General features: G+C 45.5%; 1 protein-coding gene across 2 annotated transcripts in view; it reads right to left on the reverse strand.

Moving 5' to 3' along the window:
* dync1h1 (dynein, cytoplasmic 1, heavy chain 1) overlaps window positions 1-19786 on the reverse strand; it is a gene marked incomplete at its 5' end in the record, with an annotated part of 31730 nt that overhangs the window by 26 nt on the left and 11918 nt on the right. Inside the window, 49 exons of one of the 2 annotated variants that reach the window (XM_083550773.1) lie at window positions 1-641; window positions 726-850; window positions 932-1100; window positions 1456-1598; window positions 2157-2310; window positions 2536-2744; window positions 3765-3868; window positions 3960-4177; window positions 4313-4483; window positions 4570-4683; window positions 4921-5044; window positions 5171-5231; window positions 5317-5428; window positions 5670-5830; window positions 5910-5985; window positions 6554-6728; window positions 7085-7179; window positions 7287-7421; window positions 8033-8286; window positions 8740-8890; window positions 9021-9167; window positions 9311-9464; window positions 9545-9672; window positions 9772-9984; window positions 10054-10269; window positions 10668-10785; window positions 11142-11337; window positions 12198-12318; window positions 12409-12528; window positions 12717-12890; window positions 13068-13272; window positions 13485-13699; window positions 13803-13964; window positions 14109-14223; window positions 14319-14452; window positions 14542-14671; window positions 15137-15300; window positions 15385-15550; window positions 15654-15775; window positions 15990-16196; window positions 16525-16758; window positions 17092-17232; window positions 17391-17621; window positions 17711-17938; window positions 18037-18193; window positions 18326-18564; window positions 18899-19111; window positions 19225-19408; window positions 19517-19757. The exon at window positions 1-641 is cut by the window's left edge and continues 26 nt beyond it. In XM_083550773.1, coding sequence (XP_083406899.1) covers window positions 513-641; window positions 726-850; window positions 932-1100; window positions 1456-1598; window positions 2157-2310; window positions 2536-2744; window positions 3765-3868; window positions 3960-4177; window positions 4313-4483; window positions 4570-4683; window positions 4921-5044; window positions 5171-5231; window positions 5317-5428; window positions 5670-5830; window positions 5910-5985; window positions 6554-6728; window positions 7085-7179; window positions 7287-7421; window positions 8033-8286; window positions 8740-8890; window positions 9021-9167; window positions 9311-9464; window positions 9545-9672; window positions 9772-9984; window positions 10054-10269; window positions 10668-10785; window positions 11142-11337; window positions 12198-12318; window positions 12409-12528; window positions 12717-12890; window positions 13068-13272; window positions 13485-13699; window positions 13803-13964; window positions 14109-14223; window positions 14319-14452; window positions 14542-14671; window positions 15137-15300; window positions 15385-15550; window positions 15654-15775; window positions 15990-16196; window positions 16525-16758; window positions 17092-17232; window positions 17391-17621; window positions 17711-17938; window positions 18037-18193; window positions 18326-18564; window positions 18899-19111; window positions 19225-19408; window positions 19517-19757 — 7955 coding nt within the window. In that variant the 3' untranslated portion in view covers window positions 1-512. Of the gene's footprint in view, window positions 642-725; window positions 851-931; window positions 1101-1455; window positions 1599-2156; window positions 2311-2535; window positions 2745-3764; window positions 3869-3959; window positions 4178-4312; window positions 4484-4569; window positions 4684-4920; window positions 5045-5170; window positions 5232-5316; window positions 5429-5669; window positions 5831-5909; window positions 5986-6553; window positions 6729-7084; window positions 7180-7286; window positions 7422-8032; window positions 8287-8739; window positions 8891-9020; window positions 9168-9310; window positions 9465-9544; window positions 9673-9771; window positions 9985-10053; window positions 10270-10667; window positions 10786-11141; window positions 11338-11650; window positions 11847-12197; window positions 12319-12408; window positions 12529-12716; window positions 12891-13067; window positions 13273-13484; window positions 13700-13802; window positions 13965-14108; window positions 14224-14318; window positions 14453-14541; window positions 14672-15136; window positions 15301-15384; window positions 15551-15653; window positions 15776-15989; window positions 16197-16524; window positions 16759-17091; window positions 17233-17390; window positions 17622-17710; window positions 17939-18036; window positions 18194-18325; window positions 18565-18898; window positions 19112-19224; window positions 19409-19516; window positions 19758-19786 lie in introns of both variants that reach the window. The other variant, XM_083550774.1, reaches the window with a different exon arrangement.

Raw genomic sequence — 19786 nt, forward strand, 5'->3', positions numbered from 1 at the left:
TAGGAGTTTACAGAAATATAATGATGTTCACAGCTCACTTCCTCTGACTGAAATCTGAACTCCAGCAAATATTCCTAATCTGAATTCCCTCTGAAGACCAAACGACATGCAGCACTTTTATTCAACCTCCATTATTCCGTCTTAAAACACATGCAGCTTCTTTCTTTAAAAACATCTCCATCAGTGAGTGAACTACTCGACTACTGAACTACTCGACTACTGGTTTCTGACTTTCTAAAGATAAATGATTACATTTCTAATGCAAAGTTAAAGTCACACACACACACACACACACACACACACACACACACACACACACACACACACACACACACACACACACACACACACACACACACACACACACACACACACACACACACACACACACACACACACACACACACACACACACACACACACTAGGAATTCTCTAGCGAGCCATAAAGAATCCCAGATGAACAGGAAATAATGAGGAATTCTCAGGAACCGCACTCGGGCTGAGCAGGAATCTACTCGGTGCAGAGGATGGCAACACCACGCTCGTAGAAGTTGTGTGGGTCCTCCTTCATGGCGATGTCGAAGTCCACAGTGAAGATCAGATCTGTGCGGGTGAAGTTCAGGTAAACTGGCAGCGTGACCTGAAGTACAGAGTGAAGGTGAGAGAAGCTGATCAGGTTCATGTACACGTGCAGGTCTGGGGAAAAGTGAAGAACGGTTCTCACCATGTTCCTCTTTTCCAAATTGCTTTGCTTTAACCAGCGCAGCTGTGTGAGAGGAAGCTCCGTGGAGATGGCAGAAGACAAAGAGAGCTTATTGTTGGTGCATGTGGCACCCTGCAGCTTCAGACCTACAGAGAAACGCAAATCATTTCTCATTTAACACACACACACACCCACCCACCCTCATGTAAGCCATCTGAGAAGCTCACCCTTGATGCCGAAGCTGCAGGCATCGAGTGCTGCTCCCTGTGCTGAGGTGACGTTCACCTCCAGAGCGAGTTCCTCCAGAGACCAGCTATTAGCTTGAGCTACATACTGACGGGTTGCAGTGATGTAGGCTTCTGGCACAAACAGGCTACCCAGGTTCACGTGGATATTCTGAAAAATATAACAAGGTCATTATTTACAAACAGTTTCTTCAGTTTTATCCTGCACAAGAAAGCAAATGTTGAACTTGTGTATTTGTTTACGTTTCACTACCGTCTGTACTGAACATGCGGACCATCTAAACGCATTAACTGCAAGGTCTGGTAGAACGTCTAAAAGAATTGTGTTACAGGTCCACATTCACATGTGATTTTTACCGACTTCAGCACAAACTCGAGTTCCACACTGTGAGTAAACTCAGGAGAAATAACAGCAGGAATATATTCAGAAGAAGCAGGTTTTGGAAAACGTTCCTTTCAGAAACACTTTGGTGACCAATAAATAACTGTTCAGTTTTTAAGGTCACCTTCAGCTCTTTAGCGCCCCCGCTGGCTGCTCCCTGTGAGATCTGCTGCAGCTGTTTGATGCGGTCGCTAAAATCAGCCACCCACTGGATCACAGTCATGGATGCAGGAACGGTGTAACGACACCAGCTCTGGGGCAGAATTCCTGCAGAAACCCAGAACATTAATATGATGCCATTTAAAAGCATTTTACATCTCACTGGAAATATTTGTGCATTTGAAATAATGAAAAGAAAATAAATGCACATTAAATTATATTTGTTTTCACATTGTTCTACAGAATCATAAACAGAGCTGCATTTCTTTTAGGCTGAGATCTTGTCGTTCAAGTCTCAGTTCCTGAATCTTCTTATAGTCTTCTCCAGTGGTTTGGGTCAGGACTCTGCGGTCACCAAGTCCTGTGGAACTGATGCCTCCTGCTCCCTGAAGCACGATCAGCGCATCGATTCATCTGCTTAACCTTCTGACTCTGATACGCCAGATCTGCACTTCAGACTCGGGATCTCCGTTTCATCCCTCTCACTTCACAGCTATGGGTGATGTTTACACCAGGATGTTTTGTGATGTTTCAGGTAAACGGATAAAAGTAACAATTCCTCAACTGGATTATTAACAGCACTGAAACGGCATCAGCTTTAAAGGTCTAGTTACGAGATCATGACGTGATTTTGAACTGATCATTACTCTGGAACTGATCACTCACCTTTAACGAAGTCGTTGATTAAAGTGCGCAGTACGTTGGTCTGCTTCTTTTTGCCCTCACAAACCTGAACAACGTCCGTGAGGTCCTGACGCACATCGTGCAGCATGCAAGCTCCCATCTTTACCTCTCTCTCGAAGAACCGGAACAGAGGATCCTACAGTCCAAACAGAATTCCAACATTACAGTAAACACTGCAGAACTGATGCAGTAACATCTGCTGTAACATCAACCATGGGTTTATTTTAATGTGGTCTTCTGAATGCTTTCTCCTTCCTTTAAGAATATTTATAGTCTATAGTGCAAATGATTCTTCAGTAAAAGATTGTAATGAGTTAATGATTAAACCTGCTTTTGGATTTGTGGTTGTTCCAGAACCCACCTTGATGTTCTCCACGGTACGTTTGAGTGGACTGACGGACAGTGGGATCAGCTGGAGCCAGTTGCATGCAGTACTGTGCAGCGTCCTCATCCATGCCGGCTGGGCGTCTGAGGATGACGGTGTACGCTGTTTCTTCTCCGTCTCGTAAGCCAGGTCGTCCTCATCCTCCAACATCTGCATTTTCAGCAGCTTACCCATCATGTCTGTGCCTGGGGAGAGCAGGGAAGGGAGGCAGAACCATGCAAGAGGGTGGTGGCAATGAACAACAACAAACACAGAGGGGACCAGGATCCCAAAGGGGAATAAAGGAGGAAAGAGAAGAACAGACGGTGGCTGACGAATATATTTACTCCAAAATGGTAGTAAAAACTCAGGCAGCAACAAAAAAATAAACAGCAACTTGTTTCCGATAAGCAGGAAGCAGGAAACGGTGAAGATTTCAGGGGTTCCATGCGAGGTGAGTGATGACCATACGCAGGTTTAACATATAAAGCAGAGGTTTGAAGCTGGAATGTGTTGACATGATTGGCAGTGAAATACAGCTGCTGGAGGGTGAGGACATGGTCCAGCTCTCAGCATGACACACAGACTCCACATGTGTACGACCAGAAGAAGCTCATGGATGCTCCCTGATGCTATTATGAAGCATAAAGTCTGAAGCATCTAATATCCATTTATAATTTTTCCCTTAGGATGTTCAAGCTCTTTGGATTGAGTTGATGGGGGGGGGGGCGGGGGCTGGTTACATGGCATCAAAAAGATTACTGCTCTTTTGGCTGAACGAGCACAAATCTAGTGGAAAGCCTTCACAGAGAAATGAAGGTCATATCATCATCCCGAACAGGAGAATCATGAAAACACCACACGAGAGGAACGGTCAGGGGTTTACACTTAAATATATATGTGTGTGTGTGTGTGTGTGTGTGGTGGAGTGATTATGTAGAGACCGTGTCAGTAGCAGCTGGAGAAGATCATACACAGGAGAGACTGTGTGTTACGCTCAGAGCAACACCATGGAAACAAACCCTTTGTGAAATGTGGAATCTGTTAAGAGCCTGTGGATGCTGAGAACATCTCAGAGAAAACACTTTAAAGAGCAGATTCATTAATAAAGAACACACGAGAAAAGAGATTTCCATGTCAATCAGAAAGAGAGAGAAAGAGAGAGATGGATATCCACCAATCACAGACATGAAAGAGAAGAAGACCGAGAGAACAAATAATTGTACCCTGAGTGGTGAGAAGAACCTTCTCAGCGTTGCTAGGCAAACCCAGCCATGAGGGAGTCTGAGTATCTGGCAGCATCTCCACCCAGTGCATGAACTCTTCACGTCTGTAAAACCAAAACGTTCTGCAGGTTATAATAAAGAAACAGGTACAGACGGAGCTCTACAGGAGTCCAGGAGATCTGATGTTTTACTGACCGAATACCATCAGGCATTTTAATATCCTTATGACCGTCCACTTTAAGTGCCAGCTTGAAATCACTATCAAAGCTTTTAGTGGTGAAGATGCGATCCAGGAAAGTGATCAACAGACGCTGATCAAATTCATTATCGATACGACCGCCGTATATAGACTGCGCCATCAGGGTCTTGAGCGCAGCCCACGGGATCTTATCAGGAGAGATGTTCTGACGACCCTGTTACAGACAAACAGTGGAAAAGAATCTGAGTCACTTCTTAAAGACCCAATGGAACATTTCACAGTGAGAAAAACCTGTGTGTGTGTGTGTGTGTGTGTGTGTGTGTTGTAGAAGACTGAAATGATCTCAGACCTTCGCGGTGTCGTCCAGCCAAGTGTCCACGGTGTCACAGGCCGAGCGCAGGTCAGACTCTCCAAACTCGTACTTCTTGGACCATCCGAGTGGAGCATATCGGAGACGTTCCTGGATGACTGCATGAAACCAGGCGAGGAGAAAGTACAGACGCGCTCGCTCGTTCGGGGCCTGCAACAGTGCAGAGGTGTTTTTCACCAAGACAATAAACACAAAACTCAAACTCTGTTAAATAACGTGGTGTTCAGACCCCTCACCTTGCACATGCGAGCAACTGGAATACTACTGAACGTCCTCAGCATGTTGGCCTTCATGCCAGGAGGTGGCTCAAAGACAAAGATACGACCAGCACGCAACAAGTTCACTGGAACCTGCAGAAAATAAAGTCCAAAATACTGATCATGTAACAGGTGAGTTTCTCTTCACACTAATTATTCTGCTCCATCTGTTAAACACAAGCTGCTCAGATACAACCATGAAAGCCTTCTGATCCAGGACCAGAAAATCAGGATTCACATGATCGTGAGAGAGAGTTCTAAGGCAGTCATTTTAAAACCGATCAATCATGGAACTGTAGTGGGACAGTAGTACAGGGGTGAGGGTTTGACCTTGGGGTTGATCTCCATGGTGAGGAAGAGGCGGAAGCTGGCGTGAGGCTGCATGGAGTGAAGCTTCTTCTCCAGCTGCATGAGCCAACCAGGTGCCAGGTGAACGTTCTCCAACATCACCCATCTAATTGACAACAGAATCAAAAGAGTATCTGTTAAAACCTACAGAGGAAAATAGCTGCTAGTGATGATTCTCACTGCAGGACAGATCTTTAAATGCCACCGAGTCTGACACTCTGGAGATGCCCACCTTCCAGACTTCACTGCAGTGTTAATGTCTCGGTCAGCCTTGTTGAAGCCCTCAGCAGAACCTGTAGAGAAAATAAAGTTGATGGATTGGTTGTATTTGTGAGATGGTTGAGACTAAAGGTATGGAGTAGGAGACCAGGTTCTTACCAATGGAGATGGAGGTAATGTGTTTGTTCTGCTCTGCAGCCAAGTCTCTGACCAGGCCACTGGCATCATACCCAGGCACTGAGCACATGAGCACTGGAGTTCCTGGCTTCACCTAGAAAAGGTTCATGAAGCAGATCACAAAGACACAGGGATGAGGGACGAGGGGGACACAGACACAGGGGATGAGGGACGAGGGGGATACAGACACAGGGGATGAGGGATGAGGGGGACACAGACACAGGGGATGAGGGACGAGAGTAATTCTGTTCAATTAAATATGCAAAAACATTTTCAAAATGTTCAAGTATTTTAGCGCTACATTCTTCATGCTGGTCTTCAAAGCCAGTTCCTACCTCACTCTCCACAATGTTGGCCAAGTCCAGCGGCTGTTCAATAATGGACATGAAGTTCTCACCCAAGACTTTGGCCACAAAGATGGAAGACATGGCCAGCAGACGATCCGGACGAAACGCCCGAATTAGAAGCAGCTGGTGCACGGCTTGGCCAATGGGGGCTACGGAACAGGAACACGAGCTTCATACATCTGATCAGATGATCCAAAAACTAGTAGATGAAATAAAAAGATAACTTACTGGTGGTCTTGTCCTCTTCCCAGAGATACGGCACTGAGAGCTCAGGGGAGTTACTCTCCACCCACATGAAGAATTGCTGCAACACACAAATGACTTTATTAAAACCCATTCCCTCACACACACAGGGGCAAAAGTATTTGGACGCTAACTATTACTTTATCATCTGCAGGAAATGACAGCTTCTGCTTTTGCTCTGTTCCTTGTAGTATTTGTACTGAGCAAAACTCTGTCCACTGAGCTTCAAAGCATCTACCTGAATCTATACCATACACAAGTATACAAGGGAACCAAGTCCAACACCCATATCCACATGATGAGTGGAGATGTTTCAGATCCTTCACAGTTCCTTCTCCTCTCCTTTCTGTTCTCTTCCCATCATGCTGACACAAGTGGATCGTTTTTAGTGACGGCACTTTGGTATTAATAGTTAACAGATACACACTCTTACTGCTACACATCATACACAACTACTCCGAGAACAGCCGAAGAGCCGAACAGCCGACTGTTCAATTATAACAAAATGCAAGTACTATAATAATAATAATAATAATAATAATAATAATGACGATTATAATAAATGATGATGATGATCACTATAAAGGTCTGAGTGTAAATTCAGTGAAAAGTCCAGTACAATCTCTCACCTCATCAGCCTGAACTTTAACCACCAGGTCTTTGAAGGCAGGTAAGCGGCTCAGACGCACCATGGCCTCGCTCTGCTCCGTGCTCAGCCCCTTCACCTTAGGTACAGCTGTACCAGTCAGGACGATCTCCTTCTCACGGAGGAAGTGCTGGAACTCTGGGTCATATGATGGTTCACTGAAATGCAACAGGAGATTAGTGAGTGTGTGAACGTTAAACATCTCACTCATTACACCCAGTTTCTCTCCACCCTGCTTCTGGATCACACCTGCCCTGTACACAGTCCAGCTCAAAGAACCATCCAGTAAACCCAGAGTCACGTGATCTGGAACTGGTTTGGGTTTTACACAATAAGCACTGATAAAGCACAAGAAAGATTCCATATTTAACCCAGAAATCATTGTGTTGGAACCAAAGCAGGGTTCCTTCAGAAACACGTTTATTACAGACATGATCACTGATCTCATCCAAAACATTTCAGTACAATCACAAACCAACTAATAATAATAGGCCACGCCCATTACACCTCTCACCTGGTGATGCCTTTCAGGTTAATCCTGGCCAGCAGCATGGCAAAAGTGATGTGGTCCTGATGGAGCATGCCTCGAGCCACTCTGTTAAAAGCAACCTGAGAAAAAGGAACAGATCCTGCTAGCTCAAATACCACGCTGAGGAGAACATGCTAACTGTAGTCCAACGTTTAGGCAAAGGATCATCATGAACCTCGTGTCTTACCTGGAACAAGTCCTTGGTGATGAGAGACAGACGCTGCGTGTGATCACTCACAGTCTTCAAGTTAGCGTTCTCATACAGCACCGTGTGGTAGATGTCCAAGAACAAGTGGAGCGAGTACTGATACAGGAAGTGCATCTGCAGAACAGAAAAACTAATGATTCATTCAGAGTCCAGAGACCATTTCTCAGACTGAACATTCTTTACTCGATCACACACACACACACACACACACACACACACACACACACACACACACACACACACACACACACACACACACACACACGAGCCATGGATCTAAAAGAACAATGTTCCTGTCGCAGTGCTGCACATATTTTAATAATAAACACAGATTTTGAGCCTGAGAGCGACAGTAAAGGCTCTGTATTAGATCGAACACAGCGATGGTTCCCTCGTATCTCCATCAACCTTCTCACACGTGAAACAGAGGAGCAATTATTCATGTGCAGATTATAGAATGAAGCACACTTTTATAGCAATCAGCACTCACATGCAGGAGAGGAGTGAAGAGAATCAGATACAATCACCATTTAATGACGTGTCTGATCTCAGGCCTGGATGATGCACAAGCAGGAACATGTTCAATTACATGATTTAAGTTTATTATTATTTTATTAGAGGTGAATTTGAGGGACTGTTTTCCAGTGAGTGTGAGCAGTAAATGAGTGGAGCTGTGTGGATTGTAAGCATCTCGCACACACGCACGCACACACGCGTAATCAAACCTGGTTAAGAGCCTCCATGGTGAAGTAGATGCTGCTGCATGCAGAAGACAGTGAGAGATACTGCTGTGACACAGTTTCCACTTCCTGCATCACGATATCGGTCTCCTCCACTTTCCTGGTCACCTCTGCAGCCTCCTTCTTCAGGTTCTCAAGTGTAGTGATGATGGTGTCATCGTCCAGTATTCGCCCCTTGACCTCGTTCAGTGCCTGCAGCAGCGACTTTTCCAACTGACGCAAACGCAGCTGGAACTCACCTGGAAATGCAGAGATTTAAAGCTAAAATTACCTCTGATATCTTCAGATTTCAGTTCTAATCAGATCTTAACAGCACCAGCATGAGCTCACAGTGCCGAACATCTGAGACCTGCATCACAGTCAATACTAGTAGGATTATTTCTATTATTTCAAAAACTGAAATGTAGTGTTTTGATTAGACAGAAGAACAGAATTAGTGTTGATGCACAGCGATGTTGATCCTACTAAAATGTTATTTTTGGTTTAAAATGATTCCAGTCCTACCAGAATCCACATATTTCACCATCTTTAATTAACCTTCACAGAGGAACAAGGACGATTTAATCCCCATCTAACAAACATGACCCTCACCCGCTTAAAACCAGCACTACAGCTTACAGAACCGAGATCTAAATGTTCTACAGGAATTAGGAACAGACTCGAACCTGCTGCTTCTCAGTCCTATTTCTTACCCTGCAGTTTAAGAAGGTCAGAGCGCTTCTCATCCACATCAGGACGCTCAGCCTTTAGGACCTCGTTGAGACACTGACTCTGTAGACTGCTTCTGGTCACCGTGAAGTTTACAAAGGTAACACGTGAGCAGAGATCTGGTGGGAACTCCACCTGTGAGAAGAATGGAGGATTAATTGTTGAACGTGTTTTATATACAGTAATGCTCATGGTGTGGAGATGAAGTGCAGAAGACCAGTTGCTCATGGTGTGGAGATGAAGTGCAGAAGACCAGTGAACATACCGTTGGATCTCTGGTTGAAAGGAAGATGACGAAGGAAGGAGATAAGTCAATATCCTGGTCTCCCAGGGTGATGAGAACTCTTCCACCAGTCCTGCGAACTTCTCTGTTGAGCACAGGGTTGAGGATGGGGTCGTAGCTCTCCACATCCTGTAAATAAAACCAGTCGTTTCAACACACACACACACACACACACACACACACACACACACACACACACACCATCATAATAATTAATAAACCACTTAAATATTCGTATAAACACAGGATCCAGTTTAACGTCTAACACACACCTGCACAAGCAGAGGGTTACCAAATCTCAGTGCACTCTCCAAGTTCTTCCTGAAGGCATCGTCCAAGAAGCTGGTACGTGTGATTTTGCGCTCCTTGTACTCGTTCATTATGAACTCCGTGGCCTGGCCAGAAGGATCGATGATCAGTGGATACCTGAAAAGCACAAAGGAACATCACTGACCTGCTCTTCATTTCATATGAATCACTGACACCACACCGAGTTCTCCACTTACCTGTTGAACCTCTTGAGCATGATAGCATTTTCAGTGCACAGATCATCAGCAGGTAGAGAGTTGGCCTGCCAGCGCAGACGCTCATCCGCATTCGACAAATATTCAGTCCTGGCAATGTCTGTGCGGAACTGCGTTTAAAAAACATTTCAATCTCTCAGTAAAGCTACGATCCTCAAATTCATAACATCACATTCAGAAATACACAGACCGTCGCTCATCAGAAATACCTGGATGTTGGCCTGCTGAAGGTGGTGAGACCAAGTGGTGAAGAGATTTTGCCTCATCTGCTGGTCAAAGTAGCCTGCATAGGCAATGAAGGCAGCTGAGAGCAGACAGTCACCAGCTATGGTGGACATCTGGTTCTTAAAGGTCTCACTGGTCTTTTCCCAGCGGTCTCGCTCAGCAGACAGGCTCTTCAGAAGTGCTGTACTACGGTTCACCTGCAGATACCAGAAGGGTTAGAAGTCTATTTATTTACAGAAGAACAACTGCAGGTTAAAGAACCTCACCTTGGCCTCCACTGCCGCCAGGTCAGCTTTAATGGCCTGAGCTTCAGAGATGAGCACCGCATACTCCTCCTTATAGCGAGCAATGCTGGCTTCTAGGTCCCGAATCATCTGCTCCACTTCTTCTGCTTTGGTCTTATTGTCCGTGGCATCATCCTCAAGCTTCTGCAGTTCATTCCTGAGAGGCTCCACACGTTTCAACATGTCTGCATAATTCAACTACACACAGACAAGGAGAACTTCAACACCATTTCACAAACATCTCAATCATAAAATTCATGACCTGCAGATCACATCAGGCCTTCAGAAGTTTACACGCTTTTTAACTTCATTACATTAATAACACGTAATCAATCATGTGGCACCAAATGGGGCATAAAATCGAAGAGATCCATGTGAGGAGCTTCAGCTAATGTTCACATCAAACATCAGAAAAGCATTCTGAGTGAACCGTGGAGACGATTCTGAAGCTATTGTGTCAGATGGACTGGTTTACGTCTTATAGAAACAGACAGATGTTGGTAATAAAGAAGACAGTAAAAACACAACTTGCTCCTGAGTGCTGGTGAGTAAAGTGTAAAGCGCAGCATCTGATGTGCCGGTTGAAAGAAACTCACCTGTGCGATGGCCCATTTGACCATCGGCCCGCATGCCAGCGAGGCTCTGTTGACCTGCTCGTAGTTGTAACTGGGGTTGGACATGTAGTTCTTTTTCATCTTCTCACGAATAGCATCACTGTGTCCCAAAACACAAGTCATTATAAGGTCACCTTCAGATTTGAGCTGAATTACTGGCACACAGAGGGGGGGGTGGGGTATAAGGGGCATGAGTGGGGGGAAGAATGATCAGGGTGTGTTTAATGTGGTTCACTTTACCACCACGTGTTTATAATTAATCGTACTGTCTGGATTTATCAGTCATTCAAAAAGATCAACAAATGAAGCTGTGTGCTAAATAACCTGCTCCAGCTGACGCAGTTACGAGTTTCCACCTGGACGTGGAGACTGTGGTGTTTAAACACTACTGATCAAACTAAAGAAATACTGTCATTAAATACACCAAGCAAAGTTAGAGATAAATGTAAACAATACCTCATGTCCTCAGAGACAAAGTTCACTATGCTGGAGATGAAATTGTCTCTGATTATAACTTGTCTGATCTTTTTCCAGTCATTAGTCTCCTCCCCCAGCAGGAGGCAGATAGACTCTAGTGCCAGTTTAACAGCAGCAGGTGGGTTGGCCATGGCACGGACTTCAACAAGATGCTGCTTCTTAATAGAGCTGACAGCTGGGGAGGGAAGGGAGGGTGGAATGGGGGAAGGGGGAGAGGGGGATGGAGAAAGGATGGGGAGGTTTTAACACCATGCAGGACTGATGGATGTGGAGGTGGCAGGAGCACAGGGCAGTATTGTAGGAAAAAGTGGACTGCTTCTGCTTTAGTCACATCACGTGCTTGGAGATGTTAAAGCCAAAACAGAACCTCTGAACAAAACCCAATTTAGACCCTTCATGTTAAACGTGTGCATGAACGTGAGCAGATGTGAGCAGAACCTCTCTCTCATACACAGGCCAGCTGTAACTCCATGCCACACACTAGTCACCTGATCTCTTCAGCAGAAAAGTTAACGATAGTAGGGATGAAGTTCTCGCGCATAATGATGGAGCGGATCTGCTTCCAATCGGTGGTGCTCTCGCCCAGAAGCAGGCAGATGGACTCCAAAGCCAGTTTGACCGCTGCCGGCGGGTTGGCCATGGACCTCACCTCCACCAAATGCTGCTTCTTAATAGACTTAACAGCTAAAAGCCAACCGGGCCAGGAAGGGGAACAATGGAGCGACAGGGTGCAGAGAAATAACAAAGGGGTGAAGAGAGGAAGAGCACAGGCGTTATCACAGGTGTTCATCAGAACAAAGTAGCACAAAGCAGGAGAAGACCATGATGAAAAGCTGGAAGGAAGATAATAAAGTGCTCAAACGAGACCGAGCTCCACAGCAGTGCAGGAGGCAGAAGACCCACAGCAAAGCAGAAGTTTATTTCAAGTATTATTTAATCTGTGTGTAATTTATCTTCAGTCTAAGAGAAAATATTATTACGTTTAAAAAAACACACACAGACGGGAACTGAGCAGAAGGTAAACACCAGACATACCATTCTGAGCCTCAATGACAGCAGGCTCCACCTGGTCCAGGTCTTGCTTCACTCTTAACTGTTTGTCCTTAATAACTTCCTGTTGTTTATAAACTGCTTCTTGGATCTCCTGACTCATAACCTGCAAAAAGAGAGAACATGCACCTGCTTCACACCAACACACCAACCTCAAACACAGTTCTGTTCTGCTGTGAACACCACCACGTCTTACCTTCTTCTTCTCAGCCTCTTGTTGGTCTTTCACCATCTTCTTCAGCTTGTCGTTGGCAGCAGCATTCTTTACCTCCAGTTCTTGGCTCTTGATCCTCAGATCTCTCCGTAGCTCCTCAACCTGACGTACAGTTCCAACGTCAACATCGTATCAGTGTTTAAAGACGATCAGATGATCATATAAAAAGGTGAGAATAAAGAGTTCTGACAAAACACTCGTTAACACAGACATGTGAAGAATGAGAACATCACAAGAACTAGGAGCTGCTGAGGTTCACCAGAAGTTTTTTTTTTGTGCATGCTGGGTACCTGATCCACAGTCTCTTTGATTTTGCGTAGTCCAACATTAAGATGCATCTGCTGCTCCTCAAGCTCACTGCGTTTCTCATTGAACAGGTTGGCGTAGTGGTTGATGAAGTCCAGGTAGTGGCGTGGAGTGATGGCCATGGTGCGACCACCACGCTTTGCTAAACGGTTATTAGCCTTAAGATGTGGAAAAAAGAAACCGAAAGCTCAGATTACAAATCCTTTACCCCACCCACCCAACACCCACCCACCAACACACCCACACAACACACCACACACACACACACATTTATATTTATATATTTAACACCTTCAATGCAACACATTTATGAAGAAAATGGTATCATCTCAAACCTGGTGTAAAGTCTGGTGAACAAACACACAGCCGTTGACGATCGCCTCACGGTGAGTGGGTGGTTGGGGCAGTTTGTCATAAACAGTGGGCATGTAGTCAGGAACTTTGTAGTTGGGCTTTTCCAGGTCCATCTTACTGGTGAATTCTTTGCCCACCTGATAGAGAGCCTCAGTGGACCAATCACCAAACCAGTTCAACACACATCTGTACAAGATAAAACCACAATCACACAATTAACACACAAGTGTGGAGAAATGAGGCCTTCTAACTTTAGAAGCTGATTTTCTATCCTAAATCAACAGTATCTAGCACTACTTCTCATCATCATCATCATTTACTTCTGCGTGTGCTGATCTGGAGTTTACACTGTACATCACTGCTGCTGAAGATCATGAAATAGAACGAAGTAAAAGCACCTGTTGAACAGAGCAGGAGAGGTGGCAGCTCGGTCCTTCAAGCCCTCAGATGAAGGGTTCATGGTGAAAACCACATGGAGGTTTCTGATCACCTGGCTAGTGAACCATTTGTACAATTCCTCATGAGTGTCCAGCATCAGACCCTCCTTCTGAGCCCCCTCCTTACACTGAGTCATTAATGTTGCATATTCATCACCTTCAAACAGACCAGGCACCTGCGCTCACACACACACACACACACAGTCATTAACACACAGGCTGAAAAAGGTACAATTACTCTGTAATCATCTGCATTTATCTGTAAATCTCTCTTCTCACTTCTCCGTTGGCCAGCAGGGTGTTCATGCGCTCCAGGAAGCCTGAGTCCAGCACATTTGATTCATCCATGATAAACGCAATCTTCTCATTTTTGCATCCAGACCTACGAAGGACAGTTCTCAGGTCCTCATCAAAGTCCTCACCTGTGTACTTTCTATGGACCTACAGAAGTGTTAAAGAGGAAAAAATAGAGTTTTGGAAAATCCATTTACATCTGCACTTCTCTGAAACAGCTGTAAAACACGACAGTGCATTCGATCATGTAAACAGTGGGAAAGATCATACAATAATCCTGATTATACAAACCTTGATCTGATAGACACTCAGACCGTTCATCCAAGCTACAAAACGTGAAAGTGTGGTCTTTCCTGCACCACTGACACCAATCAGAAGAAGATGACCCTGAGGCTGCCGGAAGATTCTGGAAAAAAATATTAAATATACCATTAAAAATGTATTAATTAAATCAGAAATCTAAACACCCAAATACAGACAATAAATAACCACTGAATTCACCTGTCAATTCTGAGCACATGGTCCAGAACCTCATTGAAGAGCACCAGAGGAACATCCAACTCCTCCTCATAGAAGACCTTCAGACGGGCCTTGACATAGTCTCGTAGCTCCTCCTGCTCAACTGGGATGTAGTCCTGAACACAACACACACATTCATCTTACAGGAATGTAAAGAAAGAAAAGTACACAAGCATGAAGGCTCCAGGTTTAGACGTGAGATGACCTTTGAGAGCCAGTTGCTGTAGAGAATGGGGCGGTTCAGGGCCTTCTCTCGATTTATGTTAGGGAAGTGCTTCAGAGCCACACTGTCGATGTTCTCATCGGTCCAGCGCCGCTCCTCGTCCTCCACCAACCTGCAGGAATTAAATACCATGATCAAGATTTCAATAAAGAATCTTCATTGAACACGAGTCCTGTAGGAGTGTGTGTGTGCGTTCACACCACAGAAACACAACATTCCAGTTCAGTACGAGTCGTTCACGTTACAGCTCACACGTGCAATGCAGTGTCTCAGATTTCCATTGGATGTGAATATTCAATGCTGTGAAGGTGAACGCGCACGCACACGCACTCTACTTGGATTTTAAATTCACACTGCAAAAGATCTGAATTAAAATCACACAAACCCTTTTTTTATCTCAGTTATTTCACGTTTTCAGCATTAGTGTACCGCACGTGTCGTGTGTCCATACACGTGTACACGGTAAAAAGGTCTTATTTACAATGCAAGATTTATTACACTGATGGACTCGTAATGAATTCCAGAAACACATGAATGAAATCAAGTCACAGAGAACGAGGTCAGTCACGTGATCTACCTGTCCTGGAAGAGACGTAGCGCCTCATGGGCCCAAACACGTATCAGTCCTTCCACAGGCAGCGTCTCCAGGGGCCGCAGCGCCTCAAAGATCCCCCTCACCCAGCGGGTCATCTCTCTGGGGGAGTAGATATAGTGGGGCTGGGTGTCCTGTGTGAAACGCTCCTGTGAACAGAAAGGAAGAAGGTGGGTTAGATTTAGGACTGGCTGAGAGGATAAACCGGGACCCGTGTCTGAACCCATCCGGACCTGAGACATGGTGTAGAACTCCACCATGGCAGCAGTGAGAGGTTCAGCGTAGGTACGCAGTGAGGGAATGAGACGGAGCATTGCCCTGTTGAAGGTACCGTAGATCTGAGTGAGAGAAGCAGGACCCGGGTAGTCCACATACACCACTGGAACATGACGCAGGAACCTGAAACGCACGAATAAAACCTTTAAACCTCACCGCAATATTCACCATCACTGTAAAGTGTGTGGTCAACAGAAGAAGAAGCTAAAACAGGTGGAGAACAAACCTATGAGAAAGAGGTTTTCTGCCAGGGTCTGTTGGAGGATTACAGGCTCCTACAAACTGGATCCTCTCCAGTTTCACCCAGGTCTGATCAGAGGTGCGATAGAAGCCTCCATGTTCCACCATCTATCAATAAACAGAAAATAAGTAAAAAAATCCAGAAATGCTGATGTAGTTACAGACGAGCACAGTTTGGTTTTTTACCCCTCCATGAAAAAGTACACGAACAAACAAACAAGAGAAAAGAAGGTGTGAGATCGTCTTTTTCATGGAGGAGTTCCAACAAATCTGTGTGTCTGTATGAACACACACACACGCGCGCGCACACACACACACACACCTGTCTGATGAAGGAGATGACCCTCTGTGTGCTATACTTGTCCATATCAGGCAGATTGATCTCATCACAGAAGAGCACCAGCCACTTGCCCAGCTGCACCGGGGCGAGAACAACACCGTTGGGTGTGCGGCGATACTCGCAGTAATGGTCAAAGGTCTTGAGGAGCAGCTCTGGGGTTGTGGCACTGGAGAAGTTCAAACCCACAACCTAGAAAAGTAAAATGACGAATAAAAACAGAAGCAGTAAGACTTGAACTCAGCACAGTGAGGCGTGTGCACCAGAACTTCGCTCTGGAAGCGTGGAGGGTTCAGACCTCAGTATATTGTGTGTCTCCCAGGATTTAGAATGAGATCACTAGCAGAACGCAGAAACGTGTAGTTATTTTCATGCACTCCAACTCTGTCCTGTTCTACACACTTCACCCCCCTTTAGGTAGAACATTCCCTCGTGTAGAAGCTGAAAGGTGAATGTGGGTGCTGTAGTGTGGTGATGTTTCAGTGTTGTGGAGATTTTGCTGCTGTAGCACTGATCTCACCTCCATGTCAGGAAGAGCACGCAGGGCACTAAACAGGGTCATGGTTTTTCCTGATCCAGGAGGCCCACACAGCACCAGAGGTTTGTGTTCTGCGAGCCAGGTGTAGAGCAGAGCCTCATGACGAACAGTGTCCAGAGTAGGTACCACCACATCAGGTGCAGCCACCTTGTGAGTTTCCACCTCAATCTGAGGAACCTTGCCTTGCCAGGACTGCCACTCACCTGTGATGGACACCTGGGAGAAGAAAGTGAACACAGAGGAGAACATTAGGTTCATGTCAGGAACAGAAACAGCTGGAGAAGTGAAGGTACAGTCTAATGATCATGGGTTTATGGGAATCTGCTATCTGTTTTGAAGGACTTCTGAATGACTCCTCATAATGAAGTATTTTTTTATAAAAGTTATCAGTAACAATGACATTTATTTAAAAAGATCCAAAACCAGTTACAAAATATTAAAAGAAAGTCAGAAATCCAGCATGACCGAGTGTGTGCAGTGCTCAGGGTTTTACAGAAGGTGAGGGTTTGAGAAGGTCCCTCTGGGGTGAGGGCAGTGATCTCTGTTCACCTCGTAGTCGATGATGGGGACGTTAGGTGCAGATGGAAGAGGTACAGTGGTGATGCGACGAATGTATTCTCCAAGCTCCGCCCTCATCTTCAGTTTGCCATCGCCAGAGAAGGACCAGAGTACGGCGTAGATCAGATATTTCTGCATGGAATCAGAACGAGAACGTCAAATACAAAAACCTCATCAAATCACAATTTCACTGTGGACTAAAATCTCAGCGTATTTTATACCAGACTGTTTCTTCTACATAAAACAACCTGAACTCTTCAGCACTGTGCCCCTGTCTAGTCCACACTGACCTGAATGTATTTCTCCAGCTGCTCTACAGGCATTGGAAAGTCTGGGTGGTTGTTGTTGTAGAGGGCTATGTTACGGCAGGCCTGGTGCATCATGGAGAAGAGAGAACCCAAGCAGCGCAGGCGCGTAAAGTCCATTATGTGCTCCATTTTGGAGGCGTGTTCAAGGGCCTTGATCACAAGCCCTGTGGAAGTGAAGTAGGGCTGAAGAACGGCTGACGCGTCCCTCTGGATCTGTGGGTAAGAATATCATTAGAAATGGATTTGCATGATGCATAAACCTGCTGGTTAGAAACCTACTCGAAATGTAAATGACCAATTACCTGTAGCATAGGGGAGGCGGCTTCCTCTCCTTCATCCTCAGTTCCTTTGTGCATGCGCTGAGCTTCATCCTCACCTTCATCCAAGGCGATGCTGCGCAGGCGGGACAGGAAGTTGCTGAAGATCATGTCAGTGCTGAGAACATCCTCACTAAACCACACCATGCCACAACGCGACACGGTGGCCAGTGTGGCATACTTCAGGTCCTGGACCTCAAACATCACGCGCACCTACAAAGAAACAGCGAGCAAGAACTTTTTATTTAAACACTGGTCTCAGGACATAAGAGAATCTCAGAATTGATTTTGGAGAAAGCAGAGTTGTGTACATTGGGAGGCAGGCTGAGACGTTCTCCGTTGGGCAGCGTCAACAGCTTGTTGTCATCCAGCACAGAGTTAAGATTCTCCACCCACTCAGGATCGACATCACCATCAAAAATTATCCACTGTCTTTTCTGCAACTCCCCACGAACGTTATCAATGATTCTGAAACAACAAAAACACACCTCAACCTGAGACTTCATCAGAACATCACTACAAACAGCTTCTCCACAAGAACATTCAGTCCACATGCTGAAGAGCACCGAAACCACTGCTGGAATTTTCTCAGCAGCTTACTTTCTGAGCACATGTGTGAACAGTCCATCTGTCCATTCGCGGGTGTTGGGGTCCAGGGTCCCATACAGGTGGTCTTTACTTATGGCTTTGGGATCAATAATGTGTGCCACTCCCTCAACACCCTCCAACCTCTCCAAAGCTTTAAGCAGCACACGCCAAGCCATCGTCTTTCCACTGCCTGATGGACCCACCATCATCAGGCCATGATTGATCTGGGTGATCTGGTAGAGCTGGAGAACCTGAAAGTTCAAGGAGTGAAAGGAGATTTTAATTCAAGTCCAAGTGAGAAAATACAAATAGAAGCCTGAAGAACAAAAAGACAACCATCAGAACAGTGAGATGAATTCATCTGTTTCTTCTGGTGACTCAAGACATTTGGGGATGAGATCAAAAGATAAATGATAGATATTTGGATACCAGTCCATTAGAGGAGAGGAAACATCTCGTCTTATTCCTCTTTTGATCACAAACACAAATCACAGAGATCATTACAGCCCAGTCATTACCGTAGGTTTACAGAGGGGGCGCTATAAATCCTCCTAATTATTTTACCAAGTGTCTGAGTTTATTTACCTTTTCCACCCACATGCTGCCAACATCATCCCCATCTCCATACGTGAGATACATCTCCGAGCAGACCTTCTTGAGCTCCTCCCTGAGAGCAGTCATCTCTCCACGCATGTACTGCACACCCGGGAACACATCCGAGAGCAGGCTGAAGAGCAGAGGGATGTCCTCGGCCACCAGCTTTGGCACCATGGTCTCACACACACTCTGAATCAGGATCTGCTCAGGAGGAGGAGAGGTTTAGGCACCAAAACCTCATTATGATTCTATAAATACACACGTCTCTGCACAAACACTCTTTAGATTACACTGTCCATCCATCCTATTCTTACCTCCTGCTCAGGAAGGTTCTCTGCGATCTCATTCTCATCCACATCCTCACCACGCTCACGCTTCTCTCGTTTGATCCTTTGGATGCGTTCTCTCTTCACGTTTCCAGCACTGATTAGAACGCTCTTCAGAGCTCGCAAGCCGAAGTCATAATGAGACTGTGAGGAGAGCTGCTCATCGCACAGCCTGAGAGAACAAACCAGGTGGAAGCGTGAAAAATTAACTCCTGATTAGGAAGTAGATAACATCTGAACAGAACATGGTTGGAGTAAAATATCACATGAACTATATTACTTGAAAAAGGGAACGATCTTCTTGGCGAGAGTCTCGGCGGTGCGGAAACCCTGTGAGTAGAGCATGACCTGAGCGATGAGCTGGCGGTCGGGTTTGGTCATTGCTAGACTGCGGAAAAGCTTCTTCAGGTTGTCAGGCAGGTTGGAGCGACCAGCATAGCCGGGGTTCATGGTTATAAAGATGGCCATCTCAGGGCTCACCTTCACTTGTTTGTTCAGCAGCTCAGTGGTGATTTGAGCACCTAAAACAACAACAGAAAAAGATACAATG

Source organism: Silurus aristotelis (assembly GCF_946808225.1).
Source record: "Silurus aristotelis genome assembly, chromosome: 9".
Classification (NCBI taxonomy): Eukaryota; Metazoa; Chordata; class Actinopteri; order Siluriformes; family Siluridae; genus Silurus; species Silurus aristotelis.